This window comes from Mchenga conophoros, linkage group LG7, assembly GCF_057382185.1.
Source record: "Mchenga conophoros isolate Kocher_MC1m ecotype Shallow Benthic linkage group LG7, M_conophoros_male_GT1.1, whole genome shotgun sequence".
In the NCBI taxonomy this organism is placed as follows: Eukaryota; Metazoa; Chordata; class Actinopteri; order Cichliformes; family Cichlidae; genus Mchenga; species Mchenga conophoros.
Window position 1 is genome coordinate 61947649 of NC_140532.1, and position 19998 is coordinate 61967646.

General features: G+C 41.0%; 1 protein-coding gene across 6 annotated transcripts in view; it reads left to right on the forward strand.

Annotated features, from left to right (window-relative positions):
- Positions 1-489: 489 nt before the first annotated feature.
- Positions 490-19998, forward strand: part of myo18b (myosin XVIIIB) — a 78322-nt gene continuing 58813 nt past the window's right edge. For 2 of the 6 annotated variants that reach the window (XM_085280630.1, XM_085280629.1), the window contains exons 1-6: positions 8487-8612; positions 10866-11021; positions 13749-13894; positions 14992-15417; positions 17888-17951; positions 18201-18313. In XM_085280630.1, coding sequence (XP_085136756.1) covers positions 10985-11021; positions 13749-13894; positions 14992-15417; positions 17888-17951; positions 18201-18313 — 786 coding nt within the window. In that variant the 5' untranslated portion in view covers positions 8487-8612; positions 10866-10984. Of the gene's footprint in view, positions 579-8437; positions 8613-10865; positions 11022-13748; positions 13895-14991; positions 15418-17887; positions 17952-18200; positions 18314-19998 lie in introns of those variants that run through there. The other 4 variants (XM_085280633.1, XM_085280632.1, XM_085280631.1 and 1 more) reach the window with 4 other exon arrangements.

Below are 19998 nucleotides of genomic sequence, written 5' to 3' on the forward strand. Positions count from 1 at the left end.
TATATATACATATATATATATACATATACATATATATATATATATATATATATACATATACATATATATATATATATATATATATACATATACATATATATATATATATACATATACATATACATATATATATATATATACATATACATATATATATATATATATATATATATATATATATATATATATATATATATATATATATATACACACACTAGGGGTGCAACGATACTCGTATCGATATTGAACCGTTCGATACAGTGCTTTCGGTTCGGTACGCATATGTATCGAACAATACAAAATTTGTAATTTATTTTATCAACTTTCCTTCTGACGATGCTGTCTGTGTTGAGCGCTCAGTGTATCTGCGTTCGACTACTCCGCCTAGGCTGCACTGTCGAGCGCAGATTCACTGAGCGTTCAACACAGACAGCATCGTCAGAAGGAAGAGCGCAGGGCAAGCTAGCGAGACAGAAGTTAAGCTCTCCTTGCAACATGGCAAATTGAACCTCCCCCACCCTCATTCAGATCTGGCGTTTGGAATTATTTTGGTTTTCATGTGACGTATGACCCTGAAGGTAAGCGCGTCATGGACTAAAGTAAAACAGTATGTTGGATGTGCCACGCAATGCTCAATTACATGGGTGGGAACTAGTGTGTTAGCGCTCGTTAACGTGTTGGCCGTCTAGCCCCATGCAGGGGTAGCTCGTTAACGGAGATTTGCCGTGTTGTGGCGTTAACGTCATTTCAACGAGATTAACGCTGACAGCACTAGTGGGAACACAACGAATATGACTGCACATTTACTCCTACATCATCCTAGTGCAAAGACAAGTGGAAGCAGACAAAAACAACAAGCATGCATGCTACAAACTTTACCCGAGTCATTTAGACAGCCGTTAGCACATGATTCTCCTTATGGGGACCTGATATGTTTAATATTGTGGCGAGCTCAGACAAGGAGGAGACGTAGGTGTCGTTTGGTCTTGCTTCCCGTGAGCTAGCCAGGGAGCACAGCCGTTTATTGACATCTGCAGAAGAACACTGCCGCTAGCCAACTGCTCAGCGCGGCAACCGCACAGCAACAACAACACACAGAGCGCCCTCTGACCCCGGAAGGACACACCGTCGCAGCGAGAAGGCGTCACCCGTCACTATGGCAACATAAACAAAACATAACTGTACAAACAGAACCCCGAACAGCCCTGACCCGCTACATAGCCCCCACCTAAGGGGTCAGTCGTCCCCAACTACCCCACACAAAGTCCTGCAAATGTCCAGGTGCCTTCTTTTGGCGCACCGGCCGGTCACGACCGGCGGGGGAAAAGTCACTCGGGTCAGAACATGGGGTGTCACCATCATCCCACTTCTGACACCAATGTGGAGAGCTCAGACAACGAGGAGACAGAGGTGTCGTTTGGTCTTGCTTCCCGTGAGCTAGCCAGGGAGCACAGCCGTTTATTGACACCTGCAGAAGAACACTGCCGCTAGCTAACTGCTCAGCGCGGCAACCGCACAGCAACAACAACACCACACAGGGCGCCCTCTGACCCCGGAAGGACACACCGTCACTATGGCAACATAAACAAAACATAACTGTACAAACAGAACCCCGAACAGCCCTGACCCGCTACAATATGCTGCTGAGAATATAGCCCAGAAGAAGTGTATAGTATAGCTTTTATTTTGGAAAGAGCCATTTCTCTGTAATAAACTCTCTTTTCCAAAGATGCCAGCCAAAGAAAAGCTCACCACAAAACGGAAAAGTTATGACAAATCAGACTATAAGGCAAAAAGAAAGTGCAGCTTTATGGTTTCATGGACAAAAGAATTTCTGTGGCTGCAACATGACGAGCTATATAACCGGGGCTGCACATAAGTGGTCCGCAGGTGCGCATTCGCTGTCAAAACAAAAAACAAAAAAACGCGCACAAGATATGAAGTTGCAACGCGTGTTTGCATACATACGATTTTCTGGAGGAGGACAGAAATTTGTTTAAAACTCTTAAAGATGTCGAAGAAGCTCCTTTAAGCAATTACTTTGGTGTTCCTCTACCTCCAAAGAAATGTCAGAAGGAGTCCGAACCACAAAAGAAGCGCATATTCTCGGAAAAGTGGTTGCAGGAGGTGAGCTGGCTTCAAACAAATGATGAACGTGTAACACACCCCAAGCAAGAGGGCGGCTGACAGATTATGTCTGGTTCTGAAAAAAACAGATAAATTATGAGATGGACGACAGGTAGTGTGTTTCCTCTCTCGCTTCTGCCAGATCTTTATTTAAACACATTCATGTGTTCACAACAGGTTGCAAAAACTTCTTAACATCTCTGTCTCACATTCCCAAAGCCCAAAATCAGAATAAACTAAAATAGTATAATAATAGTATAAACAAAAATCTAAACAGTCATCTCTGTTGTTTGTTACTAAGAGCTATAAATCACACTTTTTTTCACACATCGTTTGATAAAGCAAACATTCCAGTATTGTACCATATACTAATGGCGTATCTGTGTAGTGGAAATCTCCACATCAACATTGCAGAGCGATCAGAATTATTATAGGTTATTACACTAACTTTAGACAATAACAGTGACAACATATCAAACTGTCTCTGCGAACACATTAACTCAAATATACAGGAGCCGTGGTGTACTTTTGTTACAAGAGGGTGCCTTAAGTTTAGAAAACAACAAAGCTAACAGCTACTCTAGGATGTGGCGAGCTAAGCTAGCTCCTACTCTCGATCGTAACACATTTCAATGAGCAAAACAGACGAATACAGATCCCAGCAAAACAAACTGCTGGTCAGGTTTTACCCTTATTTGGCATGTAAATTATGTGGACCACATGTGTGGCCTTATTACTTACTAACCTGAAAAAAACAGATAAATTATGAGATGGACGACAGGTAGTGTGTTTCCTCTCTCGCTTCTGCCAGATCTGAAGACGAGCAGTAGCGTCACACTAAACCATCTCACTGGGGCGGAAGTGCCCCCTTGTGGCGTAACTAGGGATCACACCACATGTTGGATCTCCAACAAAAATCACAAGATTAAGGCCCTTCCTTAACAAAACTACACCTAAAAGCTTAAATCACATAATGTGACCACACATTATAGTGTGTCACAAACGCACAGAGGTGTGGTGCGGAATGTGCCGTGAAAATCCCACTCTAGCGGACAAAAACAGTGCTTTTTATATGGACGCAAACGCGCGTTGCAACTTCTTATCTGGTGCGCGTCTTTTATTTTGACAGCGAATGCGCACATGCGACCACTTATGTGCACCCGTGTAAATAACATAATGTTCTGCCGGGTGTGTTGTTGGTTTTCTCTCGATTTCTGAGTCGACAAGCGCCTTTGTTACTGGGACCAGTCATTTTAAGAAAGGCCCCCATTAGAATCCATGAGAAATGCAAGAAATGCATTATTGCTCAGTCTGCAATATCTTTCCCAGAACAAACACCAATTGCAAATAACATACTAAAAATAAACCTGAAAAATCTGTTTAGAACAGCGTACTATGTTGCAAAGAGTGAACTACCACTGGCAAAATTTAGCAGTCTTTGCAAGGTTCAAAAAGCAAATGGCCTAGATCTTGGTTCCACTTGTCTCTTACCCGTGACTTCAGCGGAAATTTCAAATTCAGGATCTGACACAGACTGATTCATGTCCTACACAGTTCTTACAAGTTCATAGAAATTTCTGTTCAATTAGAACCAAGTATTTGAGTTGATGATTGTAATTTTTATACAATGTTCTAATTTGTTTTTCAACAATTTTTTGATTAATGTTTTGTTTCCTTTACAATATTATACTTTAATGTATAATATTGTAAAGGAAACAAAACAGGAAACAAAACATCAATCAAAAAATTGCTCTCTTTTTTATTTGGGCTACTTACATTTATTTTGGGCTACCAAAAACTGAAGAGTCCCTGCCCGAAGGGCTACCAGGGATTTTGAAATTTTGAGAGCCCTGAGATATATTTATTTTTTTAATTACTTTTGTTTCAACAACATTACATTTAAAAACTGTACTTTTGAGTTAAAATATATATTTATAATTTTAATAAATGACAAATTAAAAAGACATGAACATTTTTTTTGTATCGAAAAAATATCGAACCGTGACACCAAAGTATCGAACCGAACCGAACCGTGAATTTTGTGTATCGTTGCACCCCTAATATATATATATATATATATATATATATATATATATATATATATATATATATATATATATATATATATATATATATATGTATGTGTATATATTCCCAGGACTGCGCTCTTCTGGACAGAGATCTCCGATGTTATTCCCGGGATCTGCTGGAGCCACTCGCCTAGCCTGGGAGTCACCGCACCTAGTGCTCCGATTACCACGGGGACCACCGTTACCTTCACCCTCCACATCCTCTCGAGCTCTTCTCTGAGCCCTTGGTATTTCTCCAGCTTCTCGTGTTCCTTCTTCCTGATATTGCTGTCATTGGGAACCGCTACATCGATCACTACGGCCGTCTTCTTCTGTTTGTCTACCACCACTATGTCTGGTTGGTTAGCCACCACCATTTTGTCCGTCTGTATCTGGAAGTCCCACAGGATCTTAGCTCGGTCATTCTCCACCACCCTTGGGGGCATCTCCCATTTTGACCTCGGGACTTCTAGGTTATACTCGGCACAGATGTTCCTGTACACTATGCCGGCCACTTGGTTATGGCGTTCCATGTATGCCTTGCCTGCTAGCATCTTGCACCCTGCTGTTATGTGCTGGATAGTCTCTGGGGCATCTTTACACAGCCTGCACCTGGGGTCTTGCCTGGTGTGATAGACCCCAGCCTCTATGGATCTTGTGCTCAGAGCTTGTTCTTGTGCTGCCATGATTAGTGCCTCTGTGCTGTCTTTCAGTCCAGCTTTGTCCAGCCACTGGTAGGATTTCTGGATATCAGCCACCTCCTCTATCTGCCGGTGGTACATACCGTGCAGGGGCCTGTCCTTCCATGATGGTTCCTCGTCTCCCTCCTCTTTCTTGGGTTTCTGCTGCCTGAGGTATTCACTGAGCACTCGGTCAGTTGGGGCCATCTTCCCAATGTATTCTTGGATGTTCGTTGTCTCATCCTGGACTGTGGTGCTGACACTCACCAGTCCCCGGCCCCCTTCCTTCCGCTTAGCGTACAGCCTCAGGGTGCTGGACTTGGGGTGAAACCCTCCATGCATGGTCAGGAGCTTTCTTGTCTTTATGTCAGTGGCTTCTATCTCCTCCTTTGGCCAGCTTATTACCCCAGCAGGGTACCTGATCACGGGCAGGGCGTATGTGTTGAACAGCTAAGATACTGCGCAGGACCCTCAAGCTCCCAGGCCTCTGGTAGAGGACCCGAGCTTGAAGGATAAACCGCCCGCAGGGGCGTGCTGGGTGTTATATATATATATATATATATATATATATATATATATATATATATATATATATATATATATATATATATATACATACACATATACATATATATATATATATATATATATATATATATGTATATGTGTATATATATATATATATATATGTATATGTGTATGTATATATATATATATACACATATACATATATATATATATATATATATATATATATATATATATATATATATATATATATATATACATACACATATATATATATATATATATATATATATATATATATATATATATATATATATATATATATATATATATATATATATATATATATATGTATATATATATGTGTGTATATATACAGTGGGGCAAAAAAGTATTTAGTCAGCCACCGATTGTGCAAGTTCCCCCACTTAAAATTATGACAGAGGTCAGTAATTTGCACCAGAGGTACACTTCAACTGTGAGAGACAGAATGTGAAAAAAAAATCCATGAATTCACATGGTAGGATTTGTAAAGAATTTATTCGTAAATCAGGGTGGAAAATAAGTATTTGGTCACCTCAAACAAGGAAAATCTCTGGCTCTCACAGACCTGTAACGTCTTCTGTAAGAAGCTTTTCTGTCCCCCACTCGTTACCTGTATGAATGGCACCTGTTTGAACTCATCATCTGTATAAAAGACACCTGTCCACAGCCTCAAACAGTCAGACTCCAAACTCCGCCATGGCCAAGACCAAAGAGCTTTTGAAGGACACCAGGAAAAGTATTGTAGACCTGCACCAGACTGGGAAGAGTGAATCTACAATAGGCAAGCAGCTTGGTGTGAAAAAATCAACTGTGGGAGCAATCATCAGAAAATGGAAGACATACAAGACCACTGATAATCTCCCTCGATCTGGGGCTCCACGCAAGATCTCATCCCGTGGGGTCAAAATGATCATGAGAACGGTGAGCAAAGATCCCAGAACCACACGGGGGGACCTGGTGAATGACCTGCAGAGAGCTGGGACCAAAGTAACAAAGGTCACCATCAGTAACACACTACAACGGCAGGGAATCAAATCCCGCAGTGCCAGACGTGTTCCGCTGCTGAAGCCAGTGCATGTCCAGGCCCGTCTGAAGTTTGCCAGAGAGCACATGGATGATACAGCAGAGGATTGGGAGAATGTCATGTGGTCAGATGAAACCAAAGTAGAACTTTTTGGTATAAACTCAACTCGTCGTGTTTGGAGGAAGAAGAATACTGAGTTGCATCCCAAGAACACCATACCTACTGTGAAGCATGGGGGTGGAAACATCATGCTATGGGGCTGTTTTTCTGCCAAGGGGACAGGACGACTGATCCGTGTTAAGGACAGAATGAATGGGGCCATGTATCGTGAGATTTTGAGCCAAAACCTCCTTCCATCAGTGAGAACTTTGAAGATGAAACGAGGCTGGGTCTTCCAACATGACAATGATCCAAAACACACCGCCCGGGCAACAAAGGAGTGGCTCTGTAAGAAGCATTTGAAAGTCCTGGAGTGGCCTAGCCAGTCTCCAGACCTCAACCCCATAGAAAATCTGTGGCGGGAGTTGAAAGTCCGTGTTGCTCGGCGACAGCCCCAAAACATCACTGCTCTCGAGAAGATCTGCATGGAGGAATGGGCCAAAATACCAGCTACTGTGTGTGCAAACCTGGTAAAGACCTATAGTAAACGTTTGACCTCTGTTATTGCCAACAAAGGTTATGTTACAAAGTATTGAGTTGTATTTTTGTTATTGACCAAATACTTATTTTCCACCCTGATTTACGAATAAATTCTTTACAAATCCTACCATGTGGATTCATGGATTTTTTTTTTCACATTCTGTCTCTCACAGTTGAAGTGTACCTCTGGTGCAAATTACTGACCTCTGTCATCATTTTAGGTGGGGGAACTTGCACAATCGGTGGCTGACTAAATACTTTTTTGCCCCACTGTATGTATGTGTATATATATATATATATATATATATATATATATATATATATATATATATATATATATATGAGTCTCAGCTACCTACAGATTGACAATTACTTCGAGCGTAACTTTAGAAATGGAGCAGAACTCATTGAGCACCAGATCATCTCAAAACTTGAGATGAGTTCACTGTACTCTATTTCCTCTGAAGTCACCAGCTCAGTCCAACAAAGCACTGCTAGGAATGGTTTGAATGGGAGAAACCTGTCATAGCTGACAAGCCTCTGTGTGATGTCATGTTAGTGTGGACCCAAATCCCATAGGAATGTTTCGAGCCACTTGTTGAATCTGTACCACGGAAGGATAAGGCAGTGTTGACAGTAAGAGGTCCAACCTGGTGTTGGTATGGTGGTGAGTGTGAATGGATAGAGAAATATACACCATAGATAACAAGTAAAAATGCAAAACTTAAAACACAGAATCCGCGATGTTCAGGATTTATTATGGGCACCGTGATTAGAAAGGGGTACATGTGGAGGAATGAGTGATCTTTGGTCACCACAGCACGATGTGCTTTATTAGCAAAGAATCATACAACATGTCTAAGAGGAGGGTTGCTCGTACCACACCGTCCCCAAAGTCATCAGGAGGCGCCTTCTCCTCACTGCTCAGTCTTCTTCAGCTGTAGTTGTCAATCAACTCAAGCAGCTGATGCACTGCAGCTCTGAACATGTGCATTTGCGGCCTGCACTCATTATACCCCTCCCCCTGGTGTTCACGCAGCTTAAAAAAAACAAAAAAAACCCACGTTTTGATGCTGTTACTATGTTTACAGAGGATGATAATGTTTCCCAGTGCTGTAGATCCAGATTACTGTACTTGTGGCGTCTGGTGAAGGACAGGTGAATGGCTAAAAAGAAAAAGGAAAAGCGGATCATGTTACAAGCAGTGGCTTCACCTGACAACAAGCTTCTTTGTGTCTCATGCAGGTCTCCAAACAGGGTCGTTTAGAGACCCTTCCTCCACCCTGTGACTCCAGATATTTATAGAGGAGTCGTCTGTCAGTGAAGCCATGCTGCTGGTCTGTGTGTCGCTCTATTTCTGACTATTGCTGCATACCCCCTCAGTCAGTCTTGCCCAGTCTGTGCGACTGTGAGTGTGTGACAGGGGGACTCTCATTTTGGCTCGCTGGATTTGCCATTAAAAATCTGGAGCCTTTAGCTGCTTCTCTACAGTTTTGGAAGGTATGGCTGCGTTTTGTTCTATCCTATTCGCTGTCCACTTATAAAGTTCCTGTCATGGGTTTTATTCATAGATTGGAGCTGGGTTAGAGAGAGCGGGGCTTCAGGGGCCTACATTCTGTAATACAGCCGGGCTGAGATTTGACATTGTTACATTTAGATAACACTGGTTCAGACGCCGCTGTCTACTTCACCAGAGGACTGGTTTTTACTGTTGGCTCGATTTTTATTGTCAAGCATGTTTCTGTCTCTGGTGTCTTGTTAGGAGAAGTTTTCTGTTGAGGTCATAAACTCGTCTTGTCAAGCAAGGGTCCTACAGTTGAAAAGAAGGTTTAGCATGCCACCCGAGAACCTGTTGGATGCATTTCTATGTCAAAACAGACTTTTAGGACAGTTTTAAAATCATTTAGAAAGTTGGTTGGTAGTTTTTATGTGATTGGCACAATGCCTGGTCCTTCTAAAACTAGCTGTTGAGTTGTTTACAGGGACTGACTAAACCTGCCCCTAGTATGCTGCTTACAGGCAGAGAGCAGGATCTCATACTGTATGATCCACACCACAAGGCTACTGGAGCGAGGTACATGGCACATAATGACAGACATGTTTCTGATTTTCTATCTTGCCTCTGAGGCTGGATCTTCCTTAGAGGGGAAGTTTGGAGAAAAAAAACAAACATGAGACCTCTGACACTTGTTTGATTTTGCTTTCAGATGAAACCATGTTTGACAGGATGATTTTCATCCACTACTCTTTGGAATTAGACCACATTTTGGGTTATGTTTGGGTTAGCTTGTGTTGGTAGTCTGGATTGGTGATTAGTTGTGATCTAGCTTCGCTCTTCTCAACCTCCTCCCTTTGAAACCTTTTTAAGAAGTCAACAGGTTGAAAATCAGTTGGACTGATGATTTTTAGTTTTGTACAGAGTGCTGGCACCTCAGACAAACACGCATCTGGGTCCTTGAACAATCTGATGACCACACTGACACAAAGTTCTAATCATCAGCAGTGAGAAGTGCACAATCAATGCAGTCCTGTAAGAAACTAAATACACCTTTACCGCTGTAGGAATGAAGAGTGTAGCTAGCGTCCAGGTCCTGCTAATCCAGGGGTGGGCAACTCCAGGCCTTGAGGGCCGATATCCTACAGGTTTTAGATCTCACCCTGGGTCAACACACCTGAATCAAAGGATTAGTTCATTACCAGGCCTCTGGAGAACTTCAAGACACGTTGAGGAGATCGTTTAGCCATTTATATCAGCTGTGTTGGATCAAGGACACATCTAAAACCTGCAGGACACCGGCCCTCGAGGCCTGGAGTTGCCCACCCCTGTGCTAATCAAATACACTTGATTATCTGATCAGCAGTAAGTGTGAGCACTTTTGTAAAAACTGAGGTTTTGACAGTTTGTTTCTGTGGCGCACTCGAATGTATGTTGTATACCAAAGTCTTCCCAGGAGTGGGCGCCCCAGCAAATTTACCCCAAGCTTAGGCCATCCATGCTCTGAGAAACTGCAAAAAACTCAAGAACTCCACCGCAGACTCTACAAGTTCATAGCAAACATCTCAGACCAACTGCCAGCATGGTGGTGGAGCGATGAAGATTTGGGCACCTTACAGTCACTGAGCAGAACATGAACTGCTCTGTATACCAAAGTGTTCTAGAGTCAAATGTGAAGCCGTCTGTCTGACAGTTAAAGCCTGAATGAAACTGGGTCATCAACAGAACAATAATCCCGAGCACAGCTGCTGAAAAAGGAAAGAATCAGTGCTGTGGCCCAGTCAAAGTCCAGACTTCAACCCGATGGAAATGGGGTCATGACAAAACAGAACCGCAAAAAGACATCAGGAGTGTTTGAGGCCAAGGGCAATGGGAAGGCACAACTTTTTTCACAGTGTAGCTACTGATTAGTAAAACTTTTCACACAGATTTACGCTTTAACAATATGTGTGTTTATGACCCTATTAATCACAGCAGACCCTTGCCTTCAATGCAGTGTTGTAAAAAAAGGTGGATAATGACAAGATTGATTAACGCCAACACATCATACAGAGTCGGTGTGAGCTGACTGACAACAGAACCTCTGAGCAGGAGCACGACGAGACAGTTTCTTAAAAAATAATGACGTCTCAATAGACACAAAGTGGCAGTGAAGTATGTCAATAATGGAAAAGTGGATCATGATGGTGTGTGTGTGTGATAACTGTCTTTTACTGAAGATTATCTAATTTACCTCAGTTTTCTTTCTTTCTTGTCAGATTGTTCTTCTCCCTCTGTGCACACGCACATTGCCACCATCACATCTTGCTGACAGACGCGTGACCCTCCACCTCCACAGCCACCTCACTCCCCTTAACCCTCTCCCTACTGTGAAACCATGGCACTGTCCTCACGCTTAAAACTCTGGGAGAAGAAGGGAGGTGCAGAAATGCTGTGTGCTGCATTAACTCTAATAGCTGGTTGTGACTGCACGCATGTGTGTGTGTGGGTGTGTGTGGTGCACTGATCACATAGTGAGTGCTCCTCTGTTCTAACCCTGAGTCATCGTAGCATGCCACTGCTGTGGTTGGTGTATTAATCATCTTGCATGTTCAGTGTTTGAGCTTTTTACAGCCCCATGCTGTCACTTGACATTTGCGATCTGAATCTGCTGATACTGATATTTCTGTTGAGATACAAAATATTGAAGTTTTCCACAAATGGGAGCAGAACACCCAGCCTTATATGGCAGTTTCATCACTCAGTTCATTCTGCTTATCACACGCTACCGAAAAGATGGTCATGCTTAAGTTTAGGTTTTTTGGGGTTGTTTTTTTTTTTTATCCATTTTGAAGCCTCGAGATTAGCCTCCATTTTTCAGCCTTTTTCAGGTTGATTGTAAAGATATTTTTATGCTCAGTGACTCCAGCTTACAACACCATTAATGGAAATCCTTACAGAAAAAAACGAAATTGTATGTCCCAGCTGACCGACAAGCTACAAAGTCTTTCCCCACAGTTCATACAAAAGGAAAGTAGGAGACAGTGATAACTGGAAACTGTTTTTCAGACTGGATTTTAAATGTGTTACACTATCCTGGCAAAAACACAGAAGCAGAGTATTCTTCTGCTGGGTAAAGAAAATACATGCTGTCCTTTTGATGTGGCCCCCCGTACACCTGGTCATACACATGATACCATCTCATAGGATGTCAAATCTCTGAAGAGATTCATACATGCTAGTGGATTTTCAGACTGTCACTGGGAAAATACTTTTAATGTAGCTACATTGTGGAGCACAGCAACACAAATGGAAAGCATCAGATTTCAAACTGATTACAGTATTGGTTAACTGACACTGCATTGCATACACAAGGGTTTTAACCAAAGCAAATATTCTTACACAGTAACATGTTTCATGTGACTGATATGTTATTACAGTATACATAATTAGATTAAGAATCGCTGTCATTTTAAGCACAGTCCCTTAATTACTGTGCAAGTTTGCAAATGATATTGAATACTGGGCAACATCAAAATAAATTTTTTCTCAGATTCTGTCCCTCCTAATGTTCTTGCTCCATGCAGGAAAAACTTTTAAAAGCTGCATTTGAAATCAACTTGAGGCCTTTTACCTGCTTAATTTCTTAAAGGTTTAATAAAGAAATGACCATTTACTTGTCCATGCTTCTGTGTCAAATAAACCCCCAAAACAGGAACAAGTGTACAAAATCACTCTAATGCCTGAGCAGCTGATGCTCGGCTTTTCTGTTGAAGCTCATAAACTGTACCTCTATTATTGTAGCTGAATGTAGCTGTATTATTTCAGACAGAGAAACAGTTGTGACATCTTCTGAACTTACTGTAACTGTCTGGGGGGTTTTACTCTTGGATTAGCTTGACATGAAGCTAATATTGAGTTTTATTTAGTTTAGAAGTAGAACTAGAGGGTTTCTTATCTTTAAAGAGAAGATTTAGGTTTAAACCATCCATGGAACCTCTGCTCAAATCTATTCTAATGCAGTCACAAGTTCATGCCAACTGCAGGGTTTTACAAAGCTGGCACATTTTCACTGGTTAGTCGTCCAATTTTGAATCTCATAAAAAGCTTTGTCAAGCACACTAATGTGTATCCCAGTCTAAATTTTGCAATTAATATGTTTTTGACAGATTTGTGGAGTTTAACCAATCAGCATAGTGGCACCACGTTTACCAAAATGCCTTTGGTGTGAGACCAGACATACAGCTTCCCTCTTTTGCAGAGCACCTGTCTATAAATTACAGAATGATTGCTTCACCTACATGAAAATAGCACGAGGGAAAAAACAGCGTACTCGAAGGCCCTGCCTCTCTGTGCCTCGGGTTCACTCCTCATCTCTACACCAATTCCAAATCCTCACATCTCAGGCATCAATCTAACTCTGTAAACAAATCCCAATCACAAGTCCAGTAGGCCATAACTTTTTTAGAATTCCAGTCTTTTCACTACTTTCAAGCACCTGTCCTCTGATGTGTACCTTCCTATTGTGTGTTTTCCTCCAGTTTTGTTTTTATTCCTCTTTTTGTATATACTCCTCTTGTCTGTTATTTATTCCTGCTGTCTTACTATTTCTATTTTTATTCCATACAGTTGGTGCGGAGCACCCACAATTTTGTCGTACATGTACAATGACAATAAAGGCCTATTCTATTCTATCCTACTCAAATTAACAGCCGTTTAGATTGTCACACATTCTCTTATTTGAAAAACCCTCCAACGCCTCTGGTACCTCATAGCTGTTTATGACCCTGCATGGTGCTAAAAGTGCTGAAGGAAGCTAATTACAAAAAGGCCTTTAAAGGACTCACATTCATTTATGTCCACTGTGCCACACACTGCCTCCCCTTTTTGGACTTATTCTAAACCCTGTGGAGCAGTTTTGATGAACTCATGTTTGAGTGTTGGTCAAAATAAAGTGTTTGATAAGAACTGTAAGAAATCTCTTTCGCTTTCCAACACATTTGTCATACATTGTCAACGTATGCATCTGACTTGTTTAACTCTCCGCTGAGCATGCAGTGCATGCCTGATGTGCATGCCCAATGGACTGCACACTGCATCCAAACCATACAATGACTTTCTATTTTGTTTGTTCTGCCTGAATCATCAATGGACCAAACTACAGATAAAGGAGGAAAACAAGCCAATTGTCACAACGGTACCACATCCGCCTCTGTCAGTTCTGCCAGGTGGTTTCCTCAAGCAGCTCGTCAGAGATTCAGAGAAAGAGACCAAACATAAAGAGCCAGAGGTCAAAGAAGAAAGGCCAGTAAGTCATTCATTTCCATCTCTCAATATCTTATTGAATCTTAAAGATCTTAGTGTTGCCAATACCAGAGTTGGTCTGCAACTAAAAACGTGACTAGTCATTTAATTAGGCCACAGGTGTGCCTAATAAAGTGGCACCCTCTCACTCAGATGCCTCTGGAATGGCCTTCTCTAGGCTGGAGAAAACAATGTCAGTAATGTAATGACAGCCAGAGAAGGGCCAGATGGGCTTCTTTGGATAAAACTGATTTTCTCTATCTATTGCTAGCTTTGGCATTGAGAGATTTAATGGAAGAGATAACAGAATGTATGGATAATAAGAGGTACACACTTGGAGTTTTCTTAGATCTAAAGAAGGCATTTGATACTGTTAATCATGAAATTCTATTAAAAATTTCATGATTAAAAAAACTGGAAAGGTACAGGTTTAGGGGAGTGGTTTGGACTAGTTAAAAAGCTATGTAGGGAATAGGCAACAATATGTACAAATAAATGAATATAAATCTAATTTGATGGATATTGCTTGTGGAGTACATCAAGGTTCAGTATTGGCTCCAAAAATGTTTATTATGTACATAAATGATATTTGCAGAGTATCGCAGATTCTAAAGTTTGTAATATTTGCAGATGACACAAATATATTTTGTTCAGGAGTGAAGTTGCCACAGGTTTTGGAGATGATCACACAGGAATTAACGATATTAAAGTGGTTTGATATAAATAAGTTATCATTGAATCTAGATAAAACCAAATTTATGTTATTTGGAAACCAAAAGAAAAGTATCAAAAAAAAAATTCTTGGTGTGATCATTGACCAAAAGGTCTGTTGGAAACCACACATTATACTTTTAAAATACAAAGTGCTAGAACAACTTTAAAAAGTATGTCTATCTCAATAGCGGGAGTGAAATTATGGAACAGTCTAACAGAAGAAATAAAAGAAAGTAACAACATAAACAGAAGACACAACAAAAGCACCAGCAGACTGTGACACATCACCCACTATTTCCAGTAGCACTACTACACACAAGTACAACGCATGCATAACCTTCAGTTAACAGTCAAAGGAGGCCTGTTACTTTTTTCTTCCCACTACAGCCAAACAAACTGAGTGACAACCTGGTGCATCAGTTTCTACTCCCAGATCAGACTCCTCCAATCCTCGAGGCAGAAATGTCCCTGCGGACAGAGCAATTCAGCGACAACAGCGACAACAGCCAACCTCAAGGACGCAACTCAGCACAGCCAGATGGCAGGTCCTCATCTCAGTGCCACATAGTGACTCCTGACTCCAGGGGTAAACCTGAAACCAGACCAGACGTAACACCAGAGCCCCCAAAGCAGAAGCTGCAACAGTGGGACAGAAGGACTGAAAAGAAGAGCAAAAATATGGAGGAGCATACAAAGAAGGAGAGGATAGAGGAATTTGGGCAAGGGAAGGAGAAAGAGAAGGGGATGGAGGAGAGGCAGGAGCCAGAGGGAATGCAAACAGAGACAACTGTGACAGAGAATGCCAGGAAGGAGGTATGTATGCTTTTGTCATCCGGTCTTACAGATAGTCTGAGGCCTGCAGAATACTTGGAAACTCTTCTACATTAAAATAATATTTTTAATGGATTTTTTCCCCTTTTTGTGACACCGTTTCCTTTTAAAACTAACATTTAAATTCCAATAAAAACGTATCTACTTTATGCCCTGCATTCAGATCCCTCATCTGCCTTAGTTGAGACATTCACGAGACATAGACAGTGAAAAAAGTGGATGTAGCTTTGTGGTTGGAAAAGTAAAGCCAGCGGGGAAGTGCCTTAAACTTGCATTCTGTCTGGAGGCCATTAGATGGCGACACCTATGGCGATTAGTTCATTGTTCTACTCGTTGTGGATCATACTGAATAAAAATAAACCTAATTTGTAGGGTTTTAGTTTATATGTTTTTGATGATACTGTATTTGACACAGGAGGATTAGCTGTGATGTTTTCAGTTTGCTCAATGGCTAATGACTTGTCAGTTGCAAGCATCTTTTTCTCAGCAGTGTGCACACAGCGAGTGACTTTTCTTTGCCACATCTCTACAAAAGCGCTAGTCTCCTCAAATTTATCTGAATTGTTGTGGTGTTTTTAAAGAGAAACCTGAGTTAATGCTGCATTATTTTTCCTTAGTAATCCTGCAGTGCTCCCCTATTGACATACAGCACATTGTTTGCAGATCACCCTGCTATCGCAATAATCACAATAATATCTAGTAGCATATGAAATGAAAAGATCAGATTTTCTTATATTTACCTGCTGTGATCCAGTGCAGCTGCTTTCCTTCAAACTGTTTATTTCTATGAACAAAATAATATGCCCTCCATAATAATAATTATTATATAATATATTGTTCATGCAAAGCAAAGACTCAACAAGAAGTAGTTTTTATTCCAGCAGTGTGATGATCAGATTTCAGATGTGAGTGTAACAAACTGTTGTTAAAAACTCAAACTACATCAGTTATGGCATAAAATGGAAAATGCAGTTACAATTAACATTTTGGTCATTATTTCGATGGTTTTTGTGAATTGTGGGATGATCCATCACAATGAATTATGAGGCGGTGATTTTTAATCTCCTTTCATAACGAATGGTCCTCCTTAGCTAAAGGAAGCAATAAAGGAAGCATTGAAGCTCCTTTCCTTAGTATTCAGAGAATTTGATTAGATCTTCTTATGGCTGCCACATGGATATTTCTGGGTCACGTCTCTCAGCTAAGAACCATTAAAAGCAAAATGGATCATTGGAGCTCACCACTGGATTCTTGCAACCATGATGGCAACAGCATAAACATTCATCTTAAATCTTCAGAACAGTATTTGAAACCAACAGGTGACGTCGTGGTAGCTACGTCCACCTTTCGTACTGTCTGGTGTGACAGTACCCATTTATGTAGATATTAAATATTACCATTCCATTCAATAGAGAAACAACAAAGTAATCCAAAACTAAAGGTTCTTTTAGGGGTTTTTTGTATTTGCATACTTCAGTAGTTTGACCTATGTGCATAGTGGGAATCAAAATGTTTACGGAGACAAACAAAAGTTACATTTAAGTCATTTTAAGATCTTTAAATCTCAGACAATACAATTCACTACCTAATCCACTGTCGTTCTGTCCAACATATGATGAAAAGCCTAAACAAAAGGAAAGAAACTAGTGTGACAGTTATATAAGTAATTATAAAAAATGTACATATGGTTGATCCGTCGTGATGAAGAGAGCTGAATGGAAAAGCAAAGCTCTCAATTTACCAGGTGATCTACTTTAACTATGGTTACAAACTATGGTAGTGACGGAAAGAACGAGATCGCGGATACAAATGGATGAAATAAACTTCCTCAGAAAGGTTGCTGGCTTCTCCCAGGAGATATGGTGAGGAATTCGGCCATCTGAGAGGGGCTCAGAGTAGAGCCGCTGCTCCTCCACATTGAAAGGAGCAGGTTGAGGTGGTTCGGGCTTCTGACAGGGATGCCTCCTGGGCACCTCCTGTGTGAGGACCCGGGGCAGACTCAGGACACGCTGGAGAGATTATATCTCTTGGCTGGCCTGGGAACCCCTTGGTGTTCCCCTGGACATGCTGGATGAGGTGGCCAGGGAGAGGGAGATCTGGGTTTCTCTGCTTAGTCTGCTGCCCCTGGGACCCGGCCCCAGATAAGTGGAAGAAGACGGATGGATAATTTTCCTTATTTACACTTATATGTTTTATTGTTGTCCTCATTTATTCTATAGTCTTCTGTTTCTATGTCTGAAAGCTGAGCTTTGAGCTCACAGGGATTATTTGAAAATGTAGCAGAAAATAAAGAAAAACACAACACTTTAAATGTGACTTCACTAGAAGTAAACTCTGAAAACAATGGTATTCAATGCTGTGGCACACTAAATGATCATGCATTATAGAAACTGTGCAGCCAAAAAGTAGTTACTGTTCTTCTCTTTGTTCCTCTCATGCTGCTTTCTCTCAGGTTAGGGATGTGTGGTATGAAGCTGGAACTGTGTGGTACGTCGACAAGGATGATTTCATCCGTGGTATGCATTGAAAACAACACACACGCACACACTACAGTATGCATGCTAGCTATAAGTACATTTTGAAGAACATTTAACCCCTAACAGAAACCACAGTTACACATGGATGGATCTATAACTGCTGACTCATTCACACAAAAAACAAGTCTTGATTGTAGCCTTGAAGATCCTTGATATTTCCACACCTCAGTTCACAGGGTGTCTGTATGTGTGCTTTCAAAGACATAACTTCATTTCTCCTCTTTTCAGCTACTCAGCTGAAGCCAGATGAAGGCACACCAGAGCTGTCCGAGGGCCGGGTGAGGGTCCGGCTTGAGACGGACGGCTCAGTGCATGATGTCTCCGAGTATGAAGTTGAGAAGGTAGATCAGACTAGAAGTGTCCTTCTGGTTCTATTACTGTCCAAATCATGTAAGAGTTTGCACATCAACTTGTCCTTTGTTTCTAATGCAAACCTTTCAACAACCCTTTCTTTAAGAAACAAACCAGATGAGAATTTCATATGACAAAAAGGTCAACATTTAAACGTATCAGCACAGAGTAATGCATAAATCTCCATTAAATTTTGGAGATTTAGCACACATTTTCTTAAAGTTAAAGCTTTTTATACCAGTCCTGTTACAGTGATGTTACAGTGATGTGAAATTTAAGGAGAAGGTCTTTTAGGGATATGATTTAAAAAAAAAACTGCAAACATTATATGAAGCACTTTTCATTGTGCCCTTTTTTTGGTTTGGGAAGCTCATCTTGTAACCGGAAGGTTGCCGGCTCGATCCCCAGCTTTGTCCGTCCTGGTCGTTGTGTCCTTGGGCAAGACACTTCACCTGCGATATGGCAGCTGTGGCTACAACTGTAGCTTGCCTCTACCAGTGTGTGAATGTGAGAGTGGAATTATAATGTGCTTTGAGTGTCTAGAAAAGTGCTACATAAATGCAATCCATTATTATTATATCAGGAAGAATACAAAATCATCTGGTCCTCAGTAGGTTTTAAATTGGGGTACATGCAACCTCAGATGAACTAAAACACAGGACATATGACATATGACAGGACCTTGTCATCATTCATTTAACAGTTTGCTACTCACATTTGTGGTAAGACAGAAAAGGCTTCTTGGAAGGGTTATAAGGTCATATCCAAACAGTCTGGTGTCCATCATTCTACATTGACAAAAATAATTTTATGTTACTCACAAATGGAAAACTAGTGGAAAACATTCAAGACATTCACCAGTCTTGAATGTTAAGGTAAGAGGTTAAAAAAACCTCTTCTCCCTAAATACATATACATAAGAGAGCACATCTGTGCTTTGCAGAGGTGCATCTAAACTGTTGTTGTTTGTATTTACTTACACAGCATGTCTTGTGGAATTTACTGGAGTCAGCAGCAACAGCATAGCGCAGTCATATCAAGTCTAGTGACATAAGGCAGGAAAAGATCAGTAAAGAAACAATTTCCCGCAGCCAAAACACAAATCCAATGAGAAGTAGAATACGTTCAGCATGATGAGGTTCAGACGGTGTTCCTGAAAAGAACCAAGTGAAGTTTGTGGTTCTGGAGAATTACTGGAGGTCTCAAGGGACATAAGATTACAATTTATTCAAATTGGATGAAGAGTTTTGGAGTTTCAGCTCCTTAACATGTGCCACTTTTGAAAAGGACCAAAATTGGACAATTGAGTCAAAGCCTATTTCATGGGCAGGTGTGGGCAATTCCTTTGTTATGTCATTTTTAATTAAACAGATAATAGTGCTGGGGTTGATTTGAGGTGTGGTGCTTGCATTTGGAAGATTTTGCTGTGAAACAGACAACATGTGTCCAAAGTTGTCATGTGTGGCTGTGTGACACTTTATACTTAAAGTGGCAGCTTTAGTTGCTGGGAAATAATCCATAAACTAAATTTATGAAAAACAAACGAGGAAATGAGAAACAGCAGGAGAGCAACCAAACATGACGAGACAAAGGGGAAGCAAAACTCAAAACACTGAACACAGGACATGAGACACAAGACTGGCATGGAGATGTAGACTTGACCAGGAGATGCACG